This window comes from Sinocyclocheilus rhinocerous, unplaced genomic scaffold (assembly GCF_001515625.1).
Source record: "Sinocyclocheilus rhinocerous isolate Xijiao unplaced genomic scaffold, SAMN03320098_v1.1 scaffold1325, whole genome shotgun sequence".
NCBI lineage: Eukaryota > Metazoa > Chordata > Actinopteri > Cypriniformes > Cyprinidae > Sinocyclocheilus > Sinocyclocheilus rhinocerous.
In genome coordinates this window covers 884,601-896,553 of record NW_015659004.1, presented here as the reverse complement: position 1 = coordinate 896,553, position 11,953 = coordinate 884,601, and the positions used below count along the sequence as shown (strand labels likewise).

The following is an 11,953-nucleotide window of genomic DNA, read 5'->3' as shown; positions in this document are numbered from 1 at the left end:
ATAACCCCAGATGAAAATTTTCAATCAGGCATTATATTATTATAACACTGAGTATGTGCTACCTTTCATTTATGCTTATTAGAGCTCACTCATTAGAATTGTCAAATATTCTTACTGCTTAGTTTTTAACAACACAACCCCAATTCTGTAACATTTCTGTAAAGTGGACTGGATGTACTTTTCTCTTAATTTGTTACTTGGAAATGGAAATACAACTAACACCATATGATTGAAACACTAGATCAATTCTCATTCTGTAAGGAACAGAAGCCCATTTACAACATTTCCATCTCACAATTTAGACTTTTTTTCCCTCACAATTCTGAGAAAAAAGTCAGAAATGCGAGATTTGAACTCAGTTCAGACTTTTTTCTTAGCAATTCAGTTTTTACATCTCACAATTCTATTTTATTTTTCTTCCCACCATGTAATAAAAATGGTAATTGCTAAATCATTAGCTCATCCATGAACATGATTTCTGCCCGAGTCCCGTCGGATTGCATCGGCTGTGGGGATGAAGACCACAACTCCCATGATTCCATACTCAGTCACTGCATCATCAAACTACGCCTTTGCCTCTTTGTTTATTTTGAATATGCGCCCCCTAGCGGTGAAAATTACATATTGTGCCTTTAATCTCACAACTCAATTGCAATTGTGATTTTGTCACAATTCTGAGAAAAAAAAGAAGTCAGAATTCAGACAAAAAGTAATTTTTTTATTCCGTGGTGGAAACAAGCTTTAAAAAAAAAAAAAAAACTCTCTAACATGAGAGTTGTCAATAATATACAAATACTATGATCATGCTTCTTATTGCTCCATTAATAAGCACGGACAGAGCATGAAGAAAGTGAATATCTGTGAGGTAGACAGTATTTAACCTTAATCAGTATGCCTTTAATAATAATAATAATAATAATAAATCATGACAAATGTCTTTTCTTTGCATGATGTCTGCAGTAGTTGAACGGGACGGGTTACATATTGTACAGAAAAACATACAGACATGTTTCAAACACACACTCTTTCGCACACGCACAAGTATAACGGGCTTGCCTTTTAATATGCATTTGTTATTTTGTTACAAACAAAATTAGTTGATAAAGCACCCTTGCGTATACTCAGTCACCCATTTAGACAAAACACTTTTTTAAAATGCGCTCCACTCCGTACAAAGACATGGCACGTAATGTTGCATGTTATCACACACCTGTCGTTCTATTTTTGTACAATTGCATAGAAGTTTAAAAACCTTTTTTTAATTAATAAACAATTCTAGACTGGCTGTAAGAAACTACTAAAGATCAAATCTACAATGTGGAACCGCGATCCTTCAGAAAAATAGATTTTTATTTATATTCCCATTGTAAACATATCCTGTCCAGTTGTTGACACTACAAAAAGCATGCAACTAGGAGAAGACATCTTCAGTCTAAATCCCGCTCCTCAGTTATTACATTAACCAACGACTCCATGGCATGTCCAATGTTATCAACCATGTGGAAAAGACTTCCCACATTAGGACCTGCGGGAGACGAAAAACAAAATCTGACGTCAGTGTCTGAAAACGCAATCTAACACTATATGCACGAAGCAGCGCTGCTACACATACATCTCTATAAAGCAACAGAGTGCGTTTGTGTCTGCAAGTCCTTGTGAGTCCATTTTTTAAAATGAAATTGATTCAAAGTAACAGCAGACCATTTATAATGCTACAAAAGAAATAAATGCTTTTTATTAATCAAAAAACCTGGATATATTCATCAAAAATGCATCACAGTTGTTTCACAAAAATCAGCACAACTGTTTATCTAAATGTTTCTTGAGCAGCAAATGCAGAAAGCTTTCTGAAGGATCATGTGACACTGAAGACTGAAAATTTAGCTTTGCCATCACAGGAATTAATGTGTTTATTTAAAATATATTCAAATAGTAAAAGAGAGTTACTTTAAACAGTAATAATCTTTTTACTTTTTTATACTGTATTTTTGACTAAATAAAAGCAGCTTTGGTGAACTTAAGAAACGTCTTCAAACCATAGTGTAAAGTGGATAAGTAAGGCTGGAAAAGAGTGAAAAGAGTAAAGGGTTAGTAACGATACTAACCTCTCATGGGTTTAGCCGTCCACCTCCTTAGACACAGAGGAAAACAGGAAATAAGAAAAATCAGTAAAGTTGGAATAGGGATAGGCAGTTATAGACTGAATCTAAACAGGATTTGTACTGCAAGCACAATGGATGCAACAAGATGGTGTTTAATGCTTTAATTACATAAACATACGTTTTTTTGGATTGTTATGCATTTGCAATTCTGTGCTTCTCACAATACATATCCTGTTAAGAGTCGCTGTTAAAAAGAGAAACAGCTTAAGAAGAATGTACATCAATGTTAATAATTTCTTTACAGTTGAAGACTCATTCTGTCATTTAAAAGTAATTTTTAAAAATATGTTATTATACTAAAATAGTCTCCCGTCATCCGTTTATAGCAGGACGTAGAAACATAAAGTGTCACATAGCAATTTAATCATGCAAAGAGTAGAAAAGCAGTGGGTCAGAGAAATTTACAGGTGGCGTTCATCGCAAAATAATATTTTTCTCCATATTGCTTAAAAAGGAATCCAAAATAGTACTATATCTTAAAATAACTGTCAATTTGCAATTACTGGCACCTTAAACTACTGCAATACATGCAATGCAATCATAGACTGTGATGACCAGTTTCCAGGCATTAACAAAGTTTTTTTTTTAATTTTTTTTATCAAGTATTGGAGCAAATGAGAATGCAAAAAAAAAAACAAAAAAAAAAGTACATACTTTTTGGCCAATTTGAGACTCTCTGCATCAGTTTGTTGGATTAACGGAAGTGTTTGTAGCAGACAGTGTAGCTGGACTCTCACCTTGGCTGTGAGGGAAGGAATCGTTGAGCTGCTCGATGACGTCCTCTAAGCCAGTGCTTGCATCCTGGGAGGGACTGGACAGCTCATCATCATCTGAAACACACAGCAGTGAACCAATTAAAACTGAGAACTGACCTTAAAAACCCTGGATGTTGTCCTGCCGCCCGAGACATTTCATATTTAAACAGAGATGGTGTTTGCTGCCTGTATTATTGACTCAGAGGATAATACTGAAGGTGATGTTGAGGACTCTCATATACAGTATTATACGGTCCAATAGTCTGAGAGCACTAGTAAAAATGTTTCCATTCAAAACTTCATTCATTTATCTACAACTTCTATCATCATTCTAACAACTGAAATCCAGAAACAACCAGTGTGCTTCAAATGGAAGTACACAGAGTTCAAATAGTCAATGTTACAAATGAAAGATCTCATTCAACATCATAACACACATGCCAAATGCATGTGAAATGAGAAGAAAAAAAAGAACTGAAGCAGTCAAGTTTAGCTCAATACGTCGATTTTACATTCAAGCAGAACTGGCCAAAGTAAAATATCCAAAAGAAAGGAAAAATACATACTTGTAAACCATCTTGTTTTGTGATCTTGACAAAGGTTATCTTGAGTTTTTGTCTTTTTGTCAAGAAAATTATGTAAATATAAAAGTAAGATGCATTGTCACATAATCATATACATTTCACAATTTCATGGGTCCAACTGAGGTAATTTTGATAAAAATTACAAATTACAACAGCTAATTCTTTGAGACTAGTGTGTCACAAGAAAACAACTACAAAAAAAAGTTGACAAAGTGTTATGTTAGGCTCATGCAATAAATCAAAGGAACCCATTATAAAACAAAACATAACATTTTTAAATGTGTATCAGAATCATAGTTGTCACAGCAAGAATGATTCTAAAAATAAATCGACGCTCTGGTTTTAGTTACGCAAACACAATAACTGTACAAAATAATTAACAGTTACACAGATAAAACAATAACTAAGAGGTTATAATGTGTAAGAAGAAACAAATTAAGCTACTGGGCCATTGACATAACATTAGAAAGGATTTGAAAAAATGATGTAAAAAAAAAGAAGACATTTTTAAGGTGCTGAAATTGGCTTTTTTCCCCCATTTTTTGCACCTTTTGCTTGCAGTTTGTTTAAAATGCTCGTGGTGTGATGAATAAATTTTTGAGCAGAAATAACCCATATAGCATTATCATATAATCATTAAAATGTAAGAGGTTATAATGTGTAAGAAGAAACAAATTAAGCTACTGGGCCATTGACATAACATTAGAAAGGATTTGAAAAAATGATGTAAAAAAAAAGAAGAAATTTTTAAGGTGCTGAAATTGGCTTTTTTCCCACATTTTTTGCACCTTTTGCTTGCAGTTTGTTTAAAATGCTCATGGTGTGATGAATAAATTTTTGAGCAGAAATAACCCATATAGCATTATCATATAATCATTAAAATGGCATGTATACTAATCAAACAAGGATTAGAAAATGTTGTGTGAAATAGTATTAGATGTATCACACTGCAGAACACTGAAAAACTGGAAAATAGCACTAATGGCATGTAAAACTATAAATACCAGTTCCATAAATATATACATGCCTCTGGGGTGAAATAAAAGCATAAATCAATAAAAGCAGTAAGTACACTATAGGAAGGCATTCTAGATGACCTGAATCGTAAATGTCAAACTGCACTGATTGGTGTTTGTTCTTCAAATACTGAAGTACACCCAATTTTGTTGGACCATGTTTTCTTCAAAATGAAGGCAACAAATAAGATGTTGGCTAGCAGTTAAAGACAAAAACACTTCTTTTGTATCCATACGTGAATAAAAGCTCCCTGTGTTCCTTTTTGTTTGGCACAGATAAGAACATAGCCTCTTTTTATCCATTCTGAAAATCTTTTGCTGAAACCAGCCTGGGCTTCAAGCCAAGTCATACAATGAAAGCTTCACAAGTACAGCTATTAAACATAATAATTACTATGCATGTCAGTTAACTAGTAAAAATTAAGAAATGAATTAATAAATTTTTAACCGTGGGCAGATAGAAGAGATTGCATTAATGACTAGCTTTTACTTGTACACAGAAAAATTCTAGATACACCAAAATGGAAGACAATGTGCTGCCTATTATTTGAATTAATAATAAAAAAAATATTTATTTAATATAATATTTAACTGTCTACATATATATTTCTATGGAAGCTTGTTTCTGTCACAGAATAAAAAAAACAAAAAATTAATAAAAAGGTAATTGCAGCTTTTTGTCTCACAATCTGGACTTTTCTGAGGAAAAAAAGTAGTCATAATTGTGAGATATAAAATTCTGACTTTTTTCTCTTGCGATTCCAGGTTTACATCTCACAATACGCAATTCTGTTTATGTCATAGTTCTGACTTGTTTCTCAGAATTCTGAGTTTACGTCTTTGCAAATAGGACTGGGTATCGTTCAAAAATTTTCGATATATATTGAAACGCAGTGGAAACGCCAGTATGACGAGGATCATTTTCATTTTAAAACATAAACGCACCAGTGTAAATGTAGCCTTACATCTAAGGGGGCTGGGACGCATTGTAACCGTGTAAACTAGCATTGTAACACAGTGTAACCGGTGTAAACTAGTAGGTGTGTTCGACTTGACGCGGACTGACTGTGCAGACCGATCGGTGTATTACAGTACCACGAGAGCTAAAGAGAGCAGACTGCTCCGTGCGCTTTCGAATCGCTCTCGCGGATGTCAAACACTGATCGATCTGTGCCGCACCTCTTCTAGTCGAACACACCGTCTAGTGCTGCAGGCTTATTTGCTCACTGACGCTGATGAGATTAACCCCTTTGGTATCAAAATTTGGTACCGAACGACGAGACGTTTTTCGATACTCGATGGTATCGAGGCATTTCGGTCAGTGCCTAAAAAGTATCGAACTCGATACCCAGCCCTACTTGCAAATCTGCTTTTTTTGTCATGTAACTGCAAGTTACAAACTCACAATTGAGTTAACGGCAATTTTGCGAGATATAAACTCAGAATTGCAAGAAAATTCAGAATTGTGAGATAAAAAAAAAAATCGCAATTACTTTTTTATTTTTATTCTGTGGCTAAAACAGGCTTCCATACATTTCACTATCTTGCTAAGGATCAATACGCAATATGCTGATATGCCATCGATTATTATTCTTTAGCCTGCTTAAAATTTCAAAACAAGTTCAATCTGTTTAATGAGTTAGGTTTAAACTGGTTAAACTGAAGTTGTTAGGGACATTTACCCATCGTCTCTGTGGTTTGGCTTGCGGCCACACGCAGTGAGGCCAGGCTGGTGTCAGATCTCGGAGAGGCAGTGGAGGGGGAGGACAGGGCAGTGCCATTCACCTTGGACTCAGTCTGTGGCTAGGATATAGGTAGAAAGGAACCATATAGATTAGGCAGGGGACTGGACGCAAACATCAGCACTGGGTTGTACTTCTGTATCTCCAGATTCATTTGCAAACATTCAGTTATATATTTTCAATCTAAGACTTCACATTCTTTTACTGCCTAGTTTTTAAACCCTCTCCAAACATTTATTGACGAGTTACTGAATTTTTCCCCAAGGACTTTCTCAAAACATTAACAATTGCAGTATAAAACAAGAGCAAGGGCTCTTAGAGTTGCTGTGTTTTTGCATCATTCAGTTTTTCAGAAACAAGACAGTCAAGACAAAACAATAACACAAGGATAAACACAAAATAGTGGACTTGATGCCGCTAAAATATAGAAATAAAATAACCCAGACCGTTAACGTGTTCAAAAACATTCACAGATGTCACAAACCCCTTTAGCAAACATGTAAATTGTACATTCATTGTCATTCATTCAGGGCTGAATATTGTTAATATCCTATATTATATACTATATTATTACAATAATATTAACACATTATATATTATAAACTTTTAATGTCTGTTTCATATGCATCCATTAATATAATAATATTTACTTATTATTTATTTCAAGTATTACTGTTAATTAGTTTACCATTCAAAGGTTTGGGACTGTAAGTCTCTTAGGTTCACCAAGGCTGCATTTATTTCATACAAATCTAGTTAAAACAATAATATTGTGAAATATTACAATTTAAAATCACTATACCTATTTTAATATATTTTACAGGTTTTATATATTTTTTCAGGATTCTTTGATGAACGTTTGATGAACAGAAAGACCATACTACATTTTTGATCAATTTAATGCATCCTTGATAAATACAAGTATTTCAATTCAATTTATTATTTTTTTTAAGTCTTCTTGGCTATATTATTTACTCATGTATCTTATAACTGATACATAATTACAATTACAGTACAATCTGCTTTAATGATAAACTGGTTTGTCACTGCACAACTATTTAAAGTGTGCTTTAATGAGTGTGTTTAAAACTTCCACCATTAACAATTCATAACATAAGACCAAACAGCCCTCTTGAATAAAGAGTGATGGTTCTGGTGATTTCATTGGTCTTCCTTGAGATATTTGCCAAGCGAAACACATGCGCATATGTTAAACATAAGAACATGTTTATTAGCATATAACAGAGATAAAAAGTGAAGTAACTGATGCTACTAAAACAAGAACATACACTGGTAGGTAAAGGCTTGATTGTAAACGTAAAGAAAACTGAAGCTGAGGGTTATAAACAACAACAACAAAAAAAACATCAATGATGTGAAGCCAAAATCCATTGGCTCTGAACAAAGTGAGAGCTAATTTATCTCCGCGTGTATCGAGTCTGGTTCTTCTAGCTTCGGCCAAGTCGGCCACTGGAAGGAGCTGGAGTCTAGTGAGATTTTAGTTCAAAGGGTCCACAGAGAACACATGAAGCCAATTCTTCAAGAACAAATCTGATATAAATCCATTTGGCAGAGACCCCCAGTCGACTAATGTTTTTTAGAAGTAAGCATCGAGACATACGCTTCATTCATCAAGACATGATGCAGACAGAATATCTGATTTCCCCTCTATTCAAGCAGAAGGAGACTGCTGAAGAAGTTGACATCAAACAAACTCCAAAAACAAATTACAGAGAGAAATGGGTTGCTTGAGGAAGAATGACAGGTCGCTCAAAATGTTCTTTTGGCCACCTAAAAGAACTGGCATCCCTCCTCAGCTTTAATAAGGACAGGATCCACAATGCCTGTTGTGTGGCAAGTATGGCAGGAAAATATTCAACCTTCATTGAAATATTCGGTATAAAGTATACTGCCAATAAGGACAGAAAAAAACTGTCATCTGACAAAAAAAAAAAGACTAAACAATGCTTTAAAAAAAAAAAAAAAATTACAAATTCTAACACACAAAAAAAAAAACTATTCAAACCATGTCTGATCAAATAAACTGATTGAACAACACAACAAAACCAAACCCTTGAATGATTAGAGTACATTTCGGTATGAATGAGTCCATAAAGATGCATTTAATTTAAAATCCTGTCCATGTATTTCATGCTAAAAATGATTTGCCGTGAATATAGCTGTATACTTAACACAATCAATATCATTTTGGCTTGCACAGTGCTGTGGACTAAACTGAAATCATTCTGAGTAGTAGTTATTATACAGAACAGTGAATGCCAACAGCTGTCCTGCAAGGACAATTAACAGAGATGTCTGCATTCAAACAAAACAACAATATTCCATACTATAGTTCCAAGTCTTTGGTTTAAACATTTATGGGGAAAAAAAACTGCAATTTCCAAACGCAAAAGAAAGAAAACATATTTGATGAGCAATATTATTTTCAAAACAACGCCTTCAATCCACACAGTTGCAGAAAAATAACATCTTTAAACAGATGAAACATTTCAGGAAGATTGTGTCAAAATAAATCTTAAGACTCTTTAACAAATTCCTGGAACTTGCAACTGTACAAAATGCACATGTAGATGCAAATCCCAGCTCTTATACAAAACACTTTCTATATTCATCCTGACAGCATCTAAATTTAGCATAAATATTTCCTTTGACAATTGTTAAACTGATAAAACTAACTCACATTTTAAACCTCGTGAGCTGCTTAAACGCCTCATTTTGGCCGAATTTTAAGGAAACATTACACGTGTCCTTCATAGATCATATATAAAGAAGTACCAGAATGCATTGCAATGAGTCAAGAGAAATATCAACTATAAATATACTTAATATATATTAATATACTGAAAAATATCGACTTTCCGAACAAAGTTAATTATTTATAGAACTACAAATATGACAAACATTAAAAGCCAAAAGCTGACATTAAAATATACCAATGCTCTGGGCATTTCATTTCTTGTGTCAACAATCAAAGGAAGCACATGAACAGTGTTACATTCCACAGCTATGATTTGAAATACGCCTTGTCAATGATCAGTGTGCAATCCGAAGACATTTACTCATAGCAAAGTTCAGACTTAAGGCAGGAGCTGACACAACTGCTCGAGTTCCTTCAACAACACTTCCAAAAGTTGTTTTTCACTGGCAGAGAGTATAAACATTGATCAAATCTTAAGGATATGTGCCACCCACCTGCTCAAGTAACTGTCTAAGGCGTCTGAGCTGTGATTCCAGCTGTTTGTTGTGATCCTCCAGGATTTGCATTCTTGCTTCCAAACGTCCCTTGTGCTGTCGCAGTAGTTTAGCTTCAGCGATCAGTTCAGCGTCGCGTGGACTCTGGGGTGAGACGGGCAGCATCTGTGGGGGTGAGGGCAACGGCGACAGACCCTTGTGGTCATGTGCCTTCTTCAGACGATCGTACTCTGCTTGCAACTTCCTGCACAACAGGGAAGACAACTTCAGAAAGAAGCCTAGAAAAAAGCGACTATAAATAAGCATGTGCTGTTAGCATAGACTGCTGGTTTTCTATGGCACGGTTGGCAGACCATGCAGCAAAATGCACTATTGTTCAAAAATCTGGATGCATTAAATTGAACAAAAGTAACATTAAAGACTTTTTTTTAAAAATTCTATTCATCAAAGAATCCTAAAAAAAAAAAAAAAAGCATCACCGTTTCCACAAAAATATTAAGCAGCACAACCGTTTTCAGCATTGATAATAATAATAAATGCAAGCAAATCAGCATTTTAGAATGATTTCTTAAGGATAATGATGAAAGTAATGGCAGCTGAAAATTCCGATTGCCATCACAGAAATAAAATACATTTTAAAATATGTTAAAATAGCAAACAGTTATTTTAAATGATAATAATTTGTACACAATATTACTTTTTATTGTATTTTTTATTGAATAAATGCAGCCTTGGACAGCTTAAGAGACCTTATCGACCCCAAACTTTTGAAGGGTACTGTATATCTTTTTAAATATTGCTAATGTGTTTTAGGGTTAGAAAATGCATATTTGAAACAATATTAAATCTGTTTGATTATTTCTGCTTTCTCATCTACTCACAATTTTAATATAGCTCACTGTGTGTAATATTAGACTCAAATGTGTAGCCCACGTACTTGACTCAGCAGCGTGGGAAGATTTGTGTGTGCTAGGTAGTTCTTGGATGGTCAGATGCTTTTGAGCAAATTTGAGAACCACTTATTCAAAGCACAATCAAATACTTAAATCGATTAATATTATAAAATGCAGATGAGCTCATATAGAAAAAAGATATAGGGGCATTTTCATCTCTGTTGTGAAAGCTGATCAGCCTGTTTATTTACTATGCACAATTATGGTTAGCTGCATTTTATTATTATCATAGTAACATTTTAATATAGGGACCAATTTTTTCTATTAACTAGTTGCTTATTAGCATGCCTATTATTAATATACTGGCTGTTTATTAGTACTTATAAAGCACATATTCTGCATGACCATATTCTACATCCCTAATCTTAACAACTACCTTACTATTAATAAGCAGCAAATTAGGAGTTTAGGCAAAAATCGTATTTAATGGTTTGTTAATAGTGAGAATTGGACCTTATAATTAAGTGTGACCATTTTCATTAAGCATTTCCTCAAAACATTTACAGTTGGTGACCAACTTTGAGAATCACTAATTTAATGTAAGATACTTAAAACATGTGATTTTCAAAAATTGCTGTGCAAGTATATAAGTGGAGAGAGCTGTTTTATGTGTCATCCCAGACATATGCTAACGAAATACAGTCCAGTGTACAACCATCCTATTTCATTAAAAAAAAAAAAAAAATCATTTGAATTGTAAAGGAAATGGATATGCAATCAAACCTGTTTTCCTGCTCCAGATCGTTGAGCACTCTCTCAAGCTCTCCCTTCTCTTCAGTCTCCATTGAGATGAGGATCTGAGCGGGGCTCTGCGGCTGACTGAGAGGAGAGCCTTGATTCAGACTCTGGCAGTAGTGCTGGATCAGCAGATGCTCATCATCCCTACAATAACAACAACAACAACAGCACTCCATTTCCAGTTCACTACATAACACCCATTGCTCAAGATTTCAATTATCATTTGCTCCCTTAAACTCCTAATAACTGAAAAACACATCCGCTCAATCGACTTGTGAGCAGTAAGCTGGTCTAAAAACAACCCTATTGTTTTAATACCACAAAAAAACTGCAGCATAAGAGCATTTACACGTAATCGTTTTATAATAATTCAATCTGAGCGTACTGGGAAAATGATATGGGTTCATTACTGATCTCCACTGCTTTGTGTATGGATGGAAAGAGCTTATATGAGAAATTTATTTTATTTATTATAAAATGGAAATTAATCTGAAATGACATGACTTTTAGAGGAACTCTTCCTATGATAAGCACTTTCATAGACACATTTGCCCATTTTTAAGTTCAAAAGGAGATGTTTTTAGGCAACCACAAGCAGTTAAAAGTACGCAAGGTGCAAGTAGGTCAGTTTTAGGTTCTACAAACTATTAGATTGACTTACGGTATAATACTATGTACAGTAGAGTGTAAAAGAGTTGCAAGCTCACATGCTTTCATTAGGCGATACATTGTCATTCACATACGAGCCATTTCGGTTCTCCATTTCAGCTAGCCTGTGAAAACACAATAT

General features: G+C 34.4%; 1 protein-coding gene across 1 annotated transcript in view; it reads right to left on the bottom strand.

The window, feature by feature from the left end:
* Positions 1-579: 579 nt before the first annotated feature.
* LOC107723158 (dystrophin-like) overlaps positions 580-11,953 on the bottom strand; it is a 106,035-nt gene continuing 94,661 nt past the window's right edge. Inside the window, exons 71-76 of the mRNA XM_016531684.1 lie at positions 11,871-11,936; positions 11,149-11,307; positions 9,473-9,716; positions 6,200-6,320; positions 2,900-2,992; positions 580-1,525 (exon numbers count right to left, since the gene is read on the bottom strand). Coding sequence (XP_016387170.1) covers positions 1,428-1,525; positions 2,900-2,992; positions 6,200-6,320; positions 9,473-9,716; positions 11,149-11,307; positions 11,871-11,936 — 781 coding nt within the window. The 3' untranslated portion in view covers positions 580-1,427. The remainder of the gene's footprint in view (positions 1,526-2,899; positions 2,993-6,199; positions 6,321-9,472; positions 9,717-11,148; positions 11,308-11,870; positions 11,937-11,953) is intronic.